The 18,772-nt window shown below is 35.4% G+C and overlaps 1 protein-coding gene across 4 annotated transcripts in view; it reads left to right on the top strand.

Annotated features, from left to right (window-relative positions):
* Nucleotides 1-18,772, top strand: part of LOC149482926 (RNA/RNP complex-1-interacting phosphatase) — a 101,430-nt gene that overhangs the window by 22,736 nt on the left and 59,922 nt on the right. For all 4 annotated transcript variants that reach the window (XR_016316553.1, XR_016316554.1, XM_089703074.1 and 1 more), the window contains exon 3: nt 18,511-18,536. Coding sequence is in view for 2 of the 4 variants with exons in the window: in XM_089703074.1 (XP_089559200.1) it covers nt 18,511-18,536 (26 nt within the window). In the remaining 2 variants the exon portion in view is untranslated. The remainder of the gene's footprint in view (nt 1-18,510; nt 18,537-18,772) is intronic.

Below are 18,772 nucleotides of genomic sequence, written 5' to 3'. Positions count from 1 at the left end.
AAAAACAAATTAAAACCAATAACAAGGTGTTTAATTACAAGAAATTTTTAAAATGACCCCGCTATTGCTCAGTGCAAGTGCGACATCACCGTAAAAAGTTGTCTTTTAAATGTCTGAATGCCCTTTTATCATTTTTAATGGTTTCTTCTGCTACTATGAATTTCCAGGTTATTTCGTTCAAATTGTGGCAGTCTCTCGTCTTTGTAGTATCCCCACGGAAAAAAATCAATAGGGTTTATGTCCGGGGACCGTCGAGGCCACTAAAGGGCAAAGATACCCTGAAAGATGGATTGGTCGTTGCAGCCTGCGCATGCGCTGGTGACGCCTGCCTTAAAGCCTGGCCTGCACGGTCCCTCGACCTAAACCCCATTGATTTGTTTCAATGGGGATACTAAAAAGACCTCGGCTACTTGAGAGAATGCTACAATTTGGACGAAATAACCCGGAAATTCATAGTAGCAGAAGAAACCATTAAAAATGATAAAAGGGCATTCAGACATTTAAAAGACAACTTTTTACGGTGATGTCGCACTTGCATTGAGCAACAGCGGGGTTATTTTAAAAATTTCTGGTAATTAAACACCTATTTATGGGTTTTAATTTGGTTTTAATGATCATCATGTTAATAAAATTTTTGCACTTACCACATTTAGATTTCAATTTTTCGATTGAAGCCTTCTGAATAATAAAATGAAATTTTTAGGGTAGCTACCTGATAGATAGAGCGAGTTTTTAAAAGCCAAATGGAAAACTTTTTTTATGTGATTTTATTTTTTTATGGGCCCTTGAAGTTGTGAACATACTGGGTAATTTTATCTTTCTTGGCATTTAATTCTTTTTTTATTCCATTCGAAGATCTAACGATAGTAAATGTTACCATACTGAATTGGCCTATCTTTCAGCTTACCACACAAAAAAAAATCAAGCATCTAGCGCAATAAGTCACGTCACCATAAATAAAAATCTCATCGTACTCAGCGATAGATGAAAAATTGAAAAAAATGTCATAACTCCGAAAATACGAAAAATCGCATAACATACATGGGGGTGATTCGGATAGCTCTCTAGGTCCTCTACCTCCCAGCTTCCGTTCATCACTACTTTTTGGGACACCCTGTATATATGTATACAGGGTGTCCCAAAACTCAACGTCAAGCCAAAACGGGGCGACAGGATTGATTGTAACCATCATGAGAAAAATCTAAAAAAAAATCTATCCCATGCATTTTGAAAATTATGGGCATTTAAGAAAAACCTAAAAATTTGGTCAACCTGTAACTATTTTTCGGTTATTGTGGTTAATTTTTATTATTTTTGTTCATTTAAACCTTGGAACCGTAACCCTAAATAACATTTCTAGAATTACAGTAAAAAATAATGACACAATTGCCCCAAGTTTCCTTGAATTGAAGACTATTTGTTAAACTATGAATTTAAAATTTTCTAAATTTGTCGACTTTGACGGCCCCTCCTTTAAAAAAAATGTACTAGAGTGCCTTGGCAAGTGCCATTAAAAGTTGGCGCATTTAATCAGGATTGTAAAATAGTACAATATTTGTTAGTTTCATACAAAAAAAAATGAATAAAAAAATAAAAACCTCAAGTAACCCGATTTTTGCTAACCCATTTTACTCAATTAAAATGTTTTTTATTCGCAAAAACTCTAGGTAGGTTCTTAATTTTACGGCAAAATGATGAGAGAGATAGACAGTGGACATGTTTGCCATGAGTGAGCGAGACAGATAGTGACGCCACGCAGTGAGACGAAGATGCGTCGTTTAAACGAGTGCGAATGAAATAGATACAGACGCCATACCAAGCAAATGGCTACGCTACCAGTTTGACATCAGTTAGTACGTTTCGCTCATTCGTCTACTGCGCACCTTTCCGTATTCGCTTGTGTTGATTTAGTACTGACAACTTTGGCTTCTCTTTTTGGACTTGGATTATTGTGAATTGGACTTGTTGATTACATACCGGCAACTTTGGCTTCTTTCTTTTGGAATTGGACTTTGGTATTAGCATAATACCCTTGTTATCTACGATGCCTACTCGCTATACTTCACAAGAATATGCAAACATGCACCTCATTTATGGGGAATGCAGATGCAACGCAAGTGCCGCCGCTAGACTTTATCGTGAAAGATATCCAAATTTAGAGCGCTATCCGGATCACCGCGTGTTTGTTAATGTGCACCGTTCACTCACGGAGAGCGGCCATTTCCCGAATCAAATGCGGGCTGGAGGTAGACCTCGCATTCCTTACGAGGAAGAAGTGTTGCAAGAGGTCGCAGATGACCGAAGTATTTCAGTTCGTGGAATTGAAGAAAGAACGGGAATACCCAAAAGCACAGCACATCGTATTTTACAAAGAGCCGAAATGCATCCGTTTCACGTACAACGAGTTCAAAGTCTTCTCCCTCGAGATTATCCTGAAAGGATTTCATTTTGTAGAACAATGCTACAGAGGCATAATGAAAATCCCCAATTCATCCAAAAAATTCTCTGGTCAGATGAATGTACATTTAAAAAAGATGGCTACATAAACTTACACAATTTTCACGAGTGGCATGTGGAGAATCCACATTTAATGCGAGAAGACAGATCCCAGTATCGCTTTAAAGTAAACCTGTGGACCGGAATTTTAAACGGCAAAATTGTTGGGCCTTTTGAGCTGCCTGAGAACTTGAATGGCACGAATTACCTACATTTTTTACGAGAAAATTTACCAACTTTGTTAGAGGACGTACCACTAGCAGATCTTCGCCACATGTGGTATCAACAAGATGGCTGCCCAGCGCATTACGCAGTGCAAGTAAAAAATTTCCTTGACCAGAAATATCCGGGAAGGTGGATTGGACGTTCAGGCACTATCTCGTGGCCAGCCCGTTCCCCAGATTTAAATCCCCTGGATTTTTTTTATTGGGGCGTTCTCAAAGAAAAAATTTATTCAAAGCCCATTGAGAGTGTAGCCGATCTGCGAGAACGAATTTCTCAAGCTGCTGAGGACATCAACACTCGAGGATATGCCCGGCAAATAAGTAGATCTTTTTTAAGAAGATGTAGGGCGTGTATTGAGGCTGATGGCAAACAATTTGAACATTTGTTGTAATAAATAATGTTATTTCCCTATCTGACTTTTATTTCAATAAACCTAAAGTAAACTAGGTCAAGATTTTTAATTATTTTTTTAATTTTACTTACTTTTGTTGACTTTGGTAAAAGTGGCGTCACTATCTGTCTCGCTCACTCATGGCAAACATGTCCACTATCCATCTCTCTCATCATTTTACCGTAAAACTAAGAACCTACCAAGAGTTTGTGCGAATAAAAAACATTTTAACTGAATAAAAAGGGTTAGCAAAAATCGGGTTACTTGAGGTTTTTATTTTTCATTCATTTTTTTTAGTATGAAACTAACAAGTATTGTACTATTTTACAATCCTGATTAAATGCGCCAACTTTTAATGGCACTTGCCAAGGCACTCTAGTACATTTTTTTTAAAGGAGGGGCCGTCAAAGTCGACAAATTTAGAAAATTTTAAATTCATAGTTTAACAAATAGTCTTCAATTCAAGGAAACTTGGGGCAATTGTGTCATTATTTTTGACTGTGATTCTAGAAATGATATTTAGGGTTACGGTTCCAAAGTTTAAATGAACAAAAATAATAAAAATTAACCACAATAACCGAAAAATAGTTACAGGTTGACCAAATTTTTAGGTTTTTCTTAAATGCCCATAATTTTCAAAATGCATGGGATAGATTTTTTTTTAGATTTTTCTCATGATGGTTACAATCAATCCTGTCGCCCCGTTTTGGCTTGACGTTGAGTTTTGGGACACCCTGTATGTATATGTGGTAATCAAATTATAATCTTGCCCTGTTCCTAATTTCATTCAGATCCAATCAGCTATATTTTCGCATGATTGAGTAACATACGCTTATAATTTAAACACTAACATTATTAATAGAATTTCAGAATCCTTAATTGCTTGTAATCTAATACATATTTCATAACTTGTGTCTTGTCTTTGAAAAAGCTTCAAGCAACAACATAATTGGCATTAAATAAACGGTAAAATAAATCGTTAACTATTATACATTCCATAATAACATGAAAATTGTGTGACAATAAATTGAATACCAATCAAAATTTTATGGATGGTTTTATAGCGTCAACAAAAAATATAAACCACAATTCGAAACTAAATCAAGCAAGTTATTCCATTTCATTATGAGCGCGTTGGCGCTAGCGGTATTTAAATAATAAATTAGCGAAAATACATCATGATTGAAAATTAATGCTCACAGGTTGAAATAAACGTATTTAATAACGTTGTTATAGGTTTCTTAATGGCGCTTTTTGGACAGAAAAATTGATAGTTCAATTTTGTTGTTTTGTGTGGCGCGTCGTTAGTGTCACTCGTTAGCTCCAAGCGATGCAAATTAAGATATTTCATTTGAATATAGTTTTGATTTATGTACCCGTGGATGTAGTTCTAGCGTGGAAGCGAACTAGCCGCATATGAAAGTTCGCTCGACTCTTAATCATTGTTTATACTTTTCGTTTTATCACGACGCTGAATATTCATACGACGATTTATACGAATCCGACTTCTTTAATTTGTGATCGTACACTTTATTGTTACTTAATCACGACATAAAGTTAATTTATTAAAATAGCAATAAAAAAATCTATGAATACTTAAAATTTGATAGCGAACGATTTATTAAACATCACTGGGCTAGGATTTCACATAATTTAGATACGCTTTAATCCTATTTTACGATCGTGGCAAGGTTGAAGTCTTGCGGACAATCAGAATAAATTGCTCCTTTTATATTTTATTATCCGCTTAATTTATAGACTACACAAATTTTATCAAAGCAACGTCGTAAAGCTGTTTTATGTATAATTCGCTTAAAGCGGCTAAAAGCAAGATTTTCCTTCATACATATCCACTCACTTTGTCAGCTTATTTTCGACCTTCACGTTTGATTCAATATCGTCGCCACATAATTAATTAATTAACGAATACATAATGAAGGTATGCATTCTATAATTGATTGGTTTTTCGTTTTATTGCTTTATTCGTATTCAGTCGGCTACGAAATTATTATCGTCGACTCGTAAATCATAGCTACCTGTATAACTCGTGGTAATAGTCGCTTTATACTTTATAGCCAAAATAAGGCTAATGAACTGTTAAGCATTCGTAGATACGTTTTTTATATCCCACATTGTTGGGCACAAAAAGAGATTTCTCCGGAAACTATTCATGTCACATTTGCATAACCTAATGTACTAGTGTTTTATACGTTTAACTTGCATTTGACACATTGGGCCGTGTAATGTTATATTTATTATGCAGGTACGTAAAGCTGGCGATGAAAAATTAGCGAAATTAAAAAAAAACAACACCAGAATTTGTTGCTTATTTGTTGCTAATTAGTTGCTATAATGACGATTTTGTTGCTCAACCCGTTCGCTGAAAATCAGCAACAGTTCTAGCTTAACGTTAAGGTAGCGTGCAGAAATCGGAAAAAGGGGTGGATCGTTCCAAAAATGCAGATGAATTTGTTGCTAATTTGTTGCTGCATAAAAACAGTGAAAATTTTAAATTTTTTTCATTGGCGCCAAAAATAACACTGGCCATGTCAACTTAATTGTCGATTTTCGGTAGTGAAACATAAAAAAAAATTTGTTGCTCCTCACATCGTTCACAAGCAAAGTGTACAGAGCCAGCAACAAAATAGAAACCGGAAGTAGAGTTAATTTTGAAACCGGTTTGCTAGAAAATCGTCCACGCCAGCTTAACTGTCGATTTTCGGTAGTGAAACATAAAAAAAAAAATTGTTGCTCCTCACATCGTTCACCGGCACAGTGTACAGAGCCAGCAACAAAATAGAAACCGGAAGTAGAGTTAATTTTGAAACCGGTTTGCTAGAAAATCGTCCACGCCAGCTTAACTGTCGATTTTCGGTAGTGAAACATAAAAAAAAAATTGTTGCTCCTCACATCGTTCACCGGCACAGTGTACAGAGCCAGCAACAAAATAGAAACCGGAAGTAGAGTTAATTTTTAAACCGGTTTGCTAGAAAATCGTCCACGCCAGCTTAACTGTCGATTTTCGGTAGTGAAACATAAAAAAAAAATTTGTTGCTCCTCACATCGTTCACCGGCACAGTGTACAGAGCCAGCAACAAAATAGAAACCGGAAGTAGAGTTAATTTTGAAACCGGTTTGCTAGAAAATCGTCCACGCCAGCTTAACTGTCGATTTTCGGTAGTGAAACATAAAAAAAAAATTTGTTGCTCCTCACATCGTTCACCGGCACAGTGTACAGAGCCAGCAACAAAATAGAAACCGGAAGTAGAGTTAATTTTGAAACCGGTTTGCTAGAAAATCGTCCACGCCAGCTTAACTGTCGATTTTCGGTAGTGAAACATAAAAAAAAATTTGTTGCTCCTCACATCGTTCACCGGCACAGTGTACAGAGCCAGCAACAAAATAGAAACCGGAGGTAGAGTTAATTTTGAAACCGGTTTGCTAGAAAATCGTCCACGCCAGCTTAACTGTCGATTTTCGGTAGTGAAACATAAAAAAAAAAATTGTTGCTCCTCACATCGTTCACCGGCACAGTGTACAGAGCCAGCAACAAAATAGAAACCGGAAGTAGAGTTAATTTTTAAACCGGTTTGCTAGAAAATCGTCCACGCCAGCTTAACTGTCGATTTTCGGTAGTGAAACATAAAAAAAAAATTTGTTGCTCCTCACATCGTTCACCGGCACAGTGTACAGAGCCAGCAACAAAATAGAAACCGGAGGTAGAGTTAATTTTGAAACCGGTTTGCTAGAAAATCGTCCACGCCAGCTTAACTGTCGATTTTCGGTAGTGAAACATAAAAAAAAAAATTGTTGCTCCTCACATCGTTCACCGGCACAGTGTACAGAGCCAGCAACAAAATAGAAACCGGAAGTAGAGTTAATTTTGAAACCGGTTTGCTAGAAAATCGTCCAAGCCAGCTTAACTGTCGATTTTCGGTAGTGAAACATAAAAAAAAAATTTGTTGCTCCTCACATCGTTCACCGGCACAGTGAACAGAGCCAGCAACAAAATAGAAACCGGAAGTAGAGTTAATTTTGAAACCGGTTTGCTAGAAAATCGTCCACGCCAGCTTAACTGTCGATTTTCGGTAGTGAAACATAAAAAAAAATTTGTTGCTCCTCACATCGTTCACTGGCACAGTGTACAGAGCCAGCAACAAAATAGAAACCGGAGGTAGAGTTAATTTTGAAACCGGTTTGCTAGAAAATCGTCCACGCCAGCAGTAAATAATATTTATTTTATTTTATTGCATCAAATTCCTTTAACAACTGTTTATACTAAAAATACGTGAGAAAATCTAAGGTGCCCGTTTTTCTTGCAAAGAAGTGTTTACGTGCTTGAGGAGACGATAACACAATAATTATTCTTATTAATCTTCATGTAATTTGGTACACTCACCACTTCACCGTCCGAGGGTACTACAATGACAATATTATTTTGTACGCAAAACCGCGAAAGCACTTATATATTATAATATTGTCTAAGAGCGCTTGTTCAATTTAACTATTTTGTTGCTGGCTCTGTACACTGTGCCGGTGAACGATGTGAGGAGCAACAATTTTTTTTTTATGTTTCACTACCGAAAATCGACAGTTAAGCTGGCGTGGACGATTTTCTAGCAAACCGGTTTCAAAATTAACTCTACTTCCGGTTTCTATTTTGTTGCTGGCTCTGTACACTTTGCCAGTGAACGATGTGAGGAGCAACAAATTTTTTTTTATGTTTCACTACCGAAAATCGACAATTAAGTTGACATGGCCAGTGTTATTTTAGGCGCCAATGAAAAAAATTTAAAATTTTCACTGTTTTTATGCAGCAACAAATTAGCAACAAATTCATCTGCATTTTTGGAACGATCCATCCCTTTTTCCGATTTCTGCACGCTACCTTAACGTTAAGCTAGAACTGTTGCTGATTTTCAGCGAACGGGTTGAGCAACAAAATCATCATTATAGCAACTAATTAGCAACAAATAAGCAACAAATTCTGGTGTTGTTTTTTTTTAATTTCGCTAATTTTTCATCGCCAGCTTTACGTACCTTTATTATGCGACCGTTCCGCATCCACAGAAGGTCAGTGTGCTGTGTGAATCCCGCGAAGGTTCTGCCTCACTTGTTATCTTATAATTCAATTTACACGCGTACACAGCTTGTTGATTAGTTAATTTATCGGCGATAATTTAAGCTTTTATCTGTTAACAATCTTAATTTCTTTATTATATCTTCCTATTGGAATAATATTACGAATGAAAGTTTGTAATTGCTTGTTTGACGTAGATACACAGCTACGACTAATCGAATCTGCTGTAATGACCGTGTTGTAATGTTTTACAATAAAATATTGTATTTCCGGTCGACCCGTGACTTTTAACGTGTAAACAAAATATAAACAGTTACATGAAAGATTGAAAGCCACACTTTTGAATAAACTAAATGGTTGTAATTTTTCCACATAAATCGTAGCAGTGTTTTCATATAACAGTATTTTATTTACATACGAAATTATGTTACACACTACCGGTACCAGTTAATACTTAAACAGATAAGAACTTGGGAAATTTATAGTTTATATTATTATTGTAACACTAACTGCGCTTTGCCGAGTAGGTAAGCTAGCTGAAACACGCCCGCGCCGCTCCGGCCTCCGCCGAACCGATTAGTATAGTATAGATTATTCTTTCTTATTAATAATAAGAAATAAGTTATTAATTTTGATACTAAGTTATTATCAAATATAAACATATATAAGTTTTTTCTGTTTCTGACCTTCCCTTCCGCACCTCAGCAACGCCTACTGTAAATGTAGAGAAGGGAACGTCGTGGCGCGCTCAAATATTTCGTGAACGATATTTTTAATGAAAATTATAAAAAAATGATAACTTCTTAGTATTTAGTACAATCAGTATGTTAAATTAGTTTTCATCGCATCGGATCGCATCAATTCCTATAGTGAAGCCTGCGCGAGCACACTCTACTACTCGAGTCACTTTCAAACGGAATTCGATCACTATTAATAACCAGAAATTGCACATACAATTAAACATTTCCGTTAACATATAGAGATGTGAAACTAATGCACCTGCGAGAGGCTGAGCATTAATAGAGAGGTGTGCCGCCACGCCCCTGCGTCGAATGCGCGTTTCGCAACGCGTCGTGTTGATTTTGTATGTGCACCTGGATTTAAGATATTGCTTTTTAATATATACGTGGGATGTTAGTTTATATAGCTGTTAAATATATAAACTGAAAAACAATGCATTTTTTAAAAGACGAAAGACAATGCGCATTTTGTGACGTAATTTTAAGAATAAGCCACTCAGATCAACTTCAGTCATTTAGATGCGTGTGAAGTTGACACAAATATTTTCGGTTGCTTTTTGTCACTAAATACAAAATACTAAACGTCGCGTCTGTCTGTTTTTTCATTTTCATTATGTTTTCATTATTAAATATAGCTAAAGCTCTCATCTTTTCTGATCATTTATTAAGTTTTAGACAACGCGGGCGTAGACAATAAACAAGGAGGACAATTATAAGCAATAGGAATTCGTAAAGAACTCTCATTGGATGCATTTTTATAAAACTAACGTATATTATTTGAACATTTGCTTGTTTGTATTGCTATTATTTTGTAAAAAGATCATAATAAAAATAATAACGAGACATTACATAGGTATATGATATATAAACTAAATTGAGCCATCGAAAAATATTCAACATATAAACTACCAATATCAATAAGATTAATTAGACACAAGTATGTGTCTGCAACTCGGTGTGAAATCATTTGCCATTTTATTTCACCAAGTGTTAAATATTAAATAGTTGCCAACTGTTTTTGCTATCATTCTGGCTTTTATGGTATCCAATTTGACGTGTGGTATTTCATAGTTATTTATTAGTTTGATTTGAACTTTAAAACAGTAGGTACTAGATTATGATTATTATATTATGTAAATGATAAATAACTCTATCTGTTTATTACGTTTTTTCACATGGAACTCTAGAGCAAGAAGTAAGGTAAAAAAAAATATTTAAAAGACATCGCGGTTGGTAAGGAAAAGAGTATATGACAATTTTCGACAAATATAATTATTAACATTTTTATATTCTACCAAAATTAAATAAAAATATGTATTCCTTTCATATATTAAAACTTATAGAGATAAATGCTAACTTAAATTATTTGTGAACATGTATGAAACTTTGTAGTGTAGACGTATGAAAATGATTCGCTCCCGGCGATTTCAATAACAATATACAATACCATTCTCAGGATCTTGGAAATTTATTGTATAGAGTAAAGCTACGATATTTTGTTTCGTGTAGAGCTTTTTGCTCACATAGACACAAATCACAATGTTCAAAGTAATAATGTAATATTGAAACAAAACAAAATTGTTTTATTGAAATTATATCGGTTAATACCTATGTAATAAGCTAGTAGCTTCAGGTTCACACATTCCGTATATTTAGTAGTAAATATAGAGCCGCATTAGCAGCAGGGATGCAGTAGGGAATTAGGCCTTTCACTTCATTCTACGGAAAGCTTTAGGTAGCAGACACAATTTTTGGTGTTAGTGTAAAATTTTTTGTTTCTTGTTGGATACAATTCGTACTTTTGTAACTTCAATTTCCACTTTATTACATGTTCAGTTTCTAAAAGCTGCTATATATCCCTAGGAGCAGTGATTTCTAACGAGAACATTGATTTATGGATATAATATAGCGTTTCGGATAATCCCCTTATACAATAATATAATATGTGGGTTGACTCTTTAACTGTTTCCATGTAAAGGTTTTAAAGCTTTTTATAAGCATTGTTAATTCACTAAGTGATTTGTTGTCCTGAAAGCGTTCTTACTATGTGACATAATGTAGTTGGCCGGCGCCGGCGCAGTATTTCTCACGAATTCGCGGCGCTTGCGCGTGGGCGGCCTATCATAAGCCGCCATCGCACGTCTCACTGAACACACTTGACCAAATCTTAACATCTCCTAATTCGTCCTTATTACGTAGAGCATAGAGGTAATATTCGCATGTTTATTCACTTTCCTCATGAGTTTAGATCGTACGTATCTCTTTGTTGCCTAGTGCATCTAATTAGTCAGACTGTTTAGTGCTATACGCCGCGGGCCAGCATTAATAACGTACAAAGTAAAATGAGGTGATTTGTAGTCTTGTATATAATTCGTATGAGTATTTTTAATAATAGTACATAGGTATGTTGCCATTTCTCTCTTCAAGTTTATAAAATGTATTGTTTAAATATCCATATCGTGATTAAGAGGCGCCATCAATACGCCTGCGAGGCCGAATTATTGTCTTATCACATATTGAACATGTACAAAACGTATTGTATTGCTGAAGTCGTGGAGATTCATCTGTTAATATTCATATTTTCATATTTACAAAAGCTATTAAATCTCCTTTGTCTGATGCGTTTAAGTGGGTAATGCTTCATTGACAACAAGAAATATCAAACTCATAACGTACAATTTATCGACCACGCTCGCGATATCTCCAGTCTTGAAAACTTCGTATTATGTGTCATATTTCTCCACGAAATGTCTCGTATGCTTTTTATCTCCCACAAAGTTATTTCCGGTATAACTTCTAGTTGTTATTGTATTCAATAATTTAACAAGTCAATAACTGCGTTAAAAACAACCGACTTCAAACTTGCACTTGCAACATTTACAAATACAGACAAAAATGCTCATAAAATAAAAACTACTGGGCCTATCCGAATAAAATTTTTATGGGACCAATTCGAAACCATCCCGCATCGAACAAAAAAAGAATCACGTAAATCGGTTCAGAAACCACGGAATAATCGGTGTACATACATAAAAAAAAAAAAAAAAAAAAAAAAAACATACCGGCCGAATTGATAACCTCCTCCTTTTTTTGAAGTCGGTTAAAAATACGTTCGGGGTTTTCACAGAAACTGAAATACTTATGTCTTGCGACATGCGATATGCACATTCGTAATATCCTTAATCCAAAATGGTCTGACATAAAAAGACACGGCGCCAACTTTCTTCGCGTCTGATTATTCATTGTATTTTTATTGACACCACCTGTATTGAAGCTCAGCTCGCAGTTAAGATATGAGCCTTAAATCCCTTCAACCGCCCCGTTATAAAAAGATATTCATTAGTGCTCTTAATGAAGGTGGCTGTCGGCCCTTGTTCTTTCCGCTCTGGAATTAAGGCTATATCAGCTACTGATTTGTCGCGATAAGGTGATTTATCTTCAATAAATTTATCGCTCAATCAACGTCGACGCTTGCGCCGGTTCGCGGCGCGGTTGATTGGATTTCTTCATAATTACATCTTTTGACACGTACGCGCCAAGTTTCGTACCTCGCGAGCCAGGCCATGAGATCGTGGGAGCACCGTGTAATCAGCTTTCTTGACCGTCTTGTTTTGACTGCAGAACTGCAGAATTATGCTTTATAGAAATTATGCAAATCAGCCCTGCATTAATGACTTCATCTGCTTAAAGTCTTTTTAAAAATCTCATCCCGAAGAATTATACCTATGTGTTGCAATAATTATATCTCCTTAAATTCTGGCGAAAGTTAAAAACGTGTTATTATTCTTTTGCCGTCACGTCTGACGTTGATTTTATTTTAATATGATGGAGAGAATGTTGCTGAAATGTGGGTGTTTTTAAGTTTCGCGTACGTCTTCAAGTTGTCAAGTGCGATGTTTGGTCGTTATTAACTGCGAAATGCGAATACGTCAGTGAAAATACTCCGTATTCATCGTTTATCATAAATATAATCAGGCTCCTCGCTGAATTTTTTGTTGTCTGATTTAAGTTTGACATTGTTTCACTCCGTTCTCGTCGTGGGCTACTCGAAAGATATAAAACAAGAAAGTATTGTAATTGTTGAATTATATTATATGTAAATGTCCAAATGATGAATCAAACATTGAAAGTTGAAATAAATTACGTCTTATCCCTTCATGTTGAAGTGTCCAAATAAGCTTAATTGTCATAAATGCTTTCTTACTGAGATTTAAGCACGCACGTTACGAATGTTTAAATAAGACAATTAAATTAAAATTTCGTAACACACGCCAAGTAATGTCATGTTAAGGGACCAGAAGTATCGAATTATCTTGAATTATTTTTACGACTTGATTCTGAAGTATTTTTTGCGAAGTTTAGTCAGGTTTACGATGTGAAATACGAGTAAACACACACAGTCTCGGTGGCATTTTTACTTTATCGTTAATGGTTATTTTGTATTTCACTTACTTAATTTTTTTAATCATCATTCGTCTTGTAAGTCGCTGTTGTTGTTTAGGTGCGGGCTTTGGCCCGTTTAAAAGGGGTATCATCATTACACCACCCAACTCGTTTCGGATCCGAAATTCGGCGGTGGTCGCAATTAGGCGCGATAAATGCCTCCGATATTCGATCCACCGGGGTTTGTTCGATTAATCGGGTGAATCGAATAAGGAATCCGATTTAACGGGTCATTCCTTTTGCTTGTTTATGTGGCGAGTTCGATGGAGAGCTTATGTTTATCGAGGTGTTTCTTATGACTTATGAGCGTTTTAACACCTGAAAGTAATATTCTGGTTACATTATAGGTTAGCTGATAAGTAAAATAAATATAATTTTATTATTTGAAAACTTGACCAATCATAGACACCTTTAAATGTTATTATGTACTTATTAGAACCTACTTCATACCTACCTATTACCTACTTCAAAAACTGCAAATCTTAATTCAACACGAGGAATTTCATACAAAGTTAAAGATGAAATAAAGAATATTAATTTCTTGCGGCTTGGCGCCCGTATAACAGTAATTGATCCTGGATCAGTAAAATATGATTCGTAAGGGCGCGGGCACACGATGCGTTGCGGCGCCGCACCGCTAAGATTTCACCGTGTCAGTGGGCACACGAGCGGTGCGGCGCCGTAACGTTTTTATGTCGCAGCGGCGTCGTAGCAGCGTTGCACAGCGTGTCCTTCCTTGTGACGCAAAACAACTGAGCGGTGCCGCTCCGACGTCGCACCGCATTCACCCCTCCCCGCCTCGTCTTGGTGGTTACAAGTCCGGTGCGGCGCCGGAACGCATCGTGTGACATGCCACAGATATTTCTATGTAAGACGACGCAGCGACACCGCTCCGGCGCCGCACCGCCGCCGCAACGCATCGTGTGCCCCCGCTCTAAGCTTAAGTGTCAAAGCCCGCATACATGAAAGCTGGCCACATATCAATTATTTTTGACACCAACTATTAAGTCGTTACACAATAACAATGTGTTACGTTTTATGTCTTGCTTACAATGATTTTCTAAATTGGGATCATTTTGGGCACTGGTAAAGAATTGGTTAGAATCTAATGGTTAGTTCTGTCTAAATTGGGCAGCTAGGGTGAATAACGGTGATGGTAAATAATAATTGAATAAAATTAAAGTAGTATAGGTAGTGTAAATATGTGCGTCTAGACGTCAATAGAAATATTATTCAATCTCAATATACTTTTGTTTGTATTCACATTGCTTCATGTATGTCACTCTCATATTGTACTAACATAAATTACCACCCAAAATCAATTTAAATTATCATCAGCTTGTACGATCATCTGCTACACATTCACGAGGTTGTTAACTAAAGGTTAAATTCTTTGGAGACATCGCTCCACCTTTTCTTAATCTACCGTGCCAGTTGCATCGGTGTCGAGAGTAAACGAATGGGTAACGATCAACGAAACAATGACAAGAGTTCGTCCATTACAAGGCGACAAAAGGCTAATATCAATAGAAAACAATAGGAACAATAGTTGCCCTCTGTCAATTATGCCATCATTACCATTGGAATAAACGACATAACGGATCGGTTGATTGTGGAGAATGTACAAAGCGAAGTAGAGAATTAAAAATAGAGAGTGATATAAATTAGATCACAGATGCATGTTGTGGTGATACAATTGCAAAAAGGGGTCAGTTATCATACTGTATGCTAACTTCTTGCAGCGTGCGTATCACAAAGCTTTCTTTGGCAAGAATTGAGCCGGAAAATTATATCTTTTGGGAAATTTATTTGCTTAATGATGTAGCCGTAACTGGTATGAACAGATTAAAGACTTACCATACAGTCTGGAGTCAATATGGCTAGTATTATCTATCTGTCTAGTCATACTATTAGAGAGTAATTTAATAAAATCCGTTTCAAACTATAGCGAACGGTATAAAGTTATAAAAGTTGCCGTTGTGAACAATGATGTTGCATTTCGCTAGCTGAACATAAATCATCGGCAGACAGTGGCGCCGCTCTAGGTGTTTGTCGCTCGCCTTGAATCTTTTAGGGAAAGACAACAAAATGCTTCTCGTTTATTGATTTTTTACGAAATGTTTGTTTCTATTAATTTTCACTTAGTGTGGCAATTGCGTTTGCATAATATTTCAATTTATTCACAGAAGATACGATCTATCTGTCCATTTAAGTCGTTAACTGTTAAGTTGAGGTAACTCGAAGTTTAGTTCAATACTTCTGTCGTTATTTTATATATATTCAACATTTTCAATGAATAGCACGATTTGATCAATAACCACTTAAGACGGAGAATAAAATGTATCAAACTAGTGAATGTTTTGATCATAAATTCCTACCTCTCAATCTGAATGTCTCCAGAACACACTTTCATTGAAATTCAATACAACAGTCTAACATTGACTCACCTAAATGTATCAATTTTGTACAATGTTTACCGATACCCCACGAATTAAGTTATATCGTTTGTATTGAGTTGCTACAATTGAATGCCACAATCCGTATTCTGTTACAAGTAGTGTTTATTTTCATAGCACTGTAACTAGCTGTGATATTACGTATTTTTAAAAAGTAAATAAGAAAATTTTAAATCAAAATTTCAACAAGCTATAATAATCAATATATCACCGTTAACATCTCCACAGGTGGGACTCCTCCCTCACTCGTGTTTGCAATTGTATAATTGGCGATGTCGTAAAAATGATAAACTTACCTTTATTGCCCATACTGACGTGTTTAAATAATGTCTTGTCGCATTATATCGGCAGATAATCGTAAAATTTATATTTAAGAGCATATAAATGTGTTGTCAGGCCTCATTTAGAACGGTCATGCTAAATGAATATTTAATTAGTTCAAGTAAATTAGACGAAAGTATTTTAAGGGTGTAAAAAACTAACGTAAAGCCCAAGTAATTGTTAAGCGCAAGCTTATCTAACCGTTAAAAATGATTTTATGAAAATTTTCGCACGTTTCTCTCATTTCTGAAAAAAATAATGATATTCAGTTAAGTAAGATAAGATACAGAAGCATAAAATATAATGAATGAATGAATGAATGAATGAATGAATGAATGAAAACGCTTTATTGTACACCATTACAAACAGGAAAAAGACATACATATACAGAAGAGAGACATGCACAAATGGCGGCCTTATGGCTTTAGTAGCCATCTCTTCCAGGCAACCAAACACAAGATAAAAAAACATAAAATCATGACAGAGGGTGGTGGTAAAGCTATATTAGATTAATAATTAAAAAACAAATTCAAAAAACAATATACCTACACATACACATACATAAGTACATACAAATTAATAATATAATATAATAAAATATAATAATTCTATAGAAAATAATATTATGTTTATTATAGAAAATATAATGTTACACAAAATAAGTAGGTAGAGCAAAGTAGCGCAATTAAGGTGCTCTCTTTTAAAGGACCGTATTATTGACGATACATCATGGCAATAATCAATGTTATAGATGAATCTGATATGTTTTGTTCTAGAATAAAATATAAATAATAATATAATTAACAATACCTTTACGAAGCACATAATTTGTAAAAGCTCACTCGATGAAGAGTAAAATATAGGTGTGGGTTTTTAAACCCCTGACGCAGCGGTTAATCTCTTAAATTGTAGGTTAAAGGTTATAAAGCTTGCTTTAATTCAAGTTAAATACTTGTTTGTTTGATATTGATTGTAGTAATAATTGTAAGTACCAGATAAGTACTTATAATAACGAACTGATATTATTCTGTTCTGATTTGTTGAATTACAATGTTCATTAATGGTAATGGAGTCGATTTATTATTTCGTATTGGTTCAGTTTTATTGCTTTGCTATTTATTATCGATACGTTATTACATTTCGATTATGATAGATTACGATTTATGGTTTTATTCTTTTGGTTTTGTTGATTGCTCATTATTTTTGTGGCACATATTTCTTTATTCGAATTAATACGTGCTGTACGTCAGTAGTGTATACGGTCAATATAATGCATATTAGCATCATATCACGACATTATGATAAAATTAAGTAATGCTTAAAATAATTAAAAACATGAATTATTGACGACAATAAAGAATACTCGTCATACTTTAACATATAATATAGCTTTCACGTGTCACAATTTTATTAATCGTCATAATTGTTAATTAAAGAAAGATTACATTATTAAAAGTGAGCCGTAGTCTGTTGAACCAAGCGAAGTGGATATGTATTTAATATCATTACTTTTCAGTTTATAAAGACCACCAGGGATCGTTAATTGAAAATTACTTATTGTATACGCCTCCCTGTTCATTCCTGTCTATAGTGAGTGAAGTATCACAATATTTTTGCCACAATCTTCGCCATCGTGTCAACACGGACGATAAATTATTTCTTCTCTAACCACCTATTATTAAGGTGGCTGACATTTCATTTTTGGAGCATTTCGGGCAAATTGAAAATTTCAACCAGAAATATTTTGCCTGCGGTGCGAACGAAATGGGTTTCGTTATTTATGTGATGCGTTTTAGGGAGATTATAGTTTTTAAATAATAACGCGCGTGTTCAAATAAAAACTGCATTTCTCGGAATATTTCGATTGATTTTCGAGTTGGTATCGCGTAAAACGTTACGGGGAGTTTATTAATTGAGTTTAACGTAAAAAATTAGATATCCCGTCCAAAACTCGAATTGGTCTCATCAGGTGGGCTAGTCTGGGGTCATCGACACCGGTGAGGTAGGGCTAGTCGATGATTGATCAGTGCTCTTATCAGGAGACTGTCGCCTACGTGCGGCATTCTTCAAAGCGTCATTGTCTGTAGCCATGGGGACATGTGCTAATGCACCAGAATCTCTGACCAGTAATTACTATTACGTTCAATGTTTGAGTTTCGGTTACGTTTTGTAATAGCTAACAGAGGTCAATAATGAGATATTATTAGGGCGCTTTCCTCATTTGCCAATACTATCTATAATTTATGTACCTATAACTTGATATAATATTTGGCAGTACATATTTATCTTGTTGATTAACAACTTATGATTGATTAAATTTTTATTTTATTATTAACTTATTTTTTTTATTTGTTACAGAGATGGCAATCGAAAAACAATGAAATGTAAGTATTAATGTTCAGTGAATCCATAATTACCACTGCTATTGATATACAGGATGTCCCAGAAAAGACGGTCAAGCGGTGGCCCAGAGGTAGAGCACGCTTTAGGATATCAGAATCATATCTATACTATGCGTATATTCGTAGTTTGAAAGTTATGATATTTTTTGTGATTCGGGTAGGCCAAGGGCTAATCTACCTCTAAGCCACCGCTTGACACTGTCCTGGGAGACCCTGTA

Source organism: Colias philodice, chromosome 14 (genome assembly GCF_061535455.1).
Source record: "Colias philodice isolate Cphi_HAF_F1 chromosome 14, ilColPhil1 Martin Lab GWU primary, whole genome shotgun sequence".
NCBI classification, from domain to species: domain Eukaryota; kingdom Metazoa; phylum Arthropoda; class Insecta; order Lepidoptera; family Pieridae; genus Colias; species Colias philodice.
Note: the sequence above shows the minus strand (reverse complement) of the source record. Positions and strands in the feature narration are given on the sequence as shown.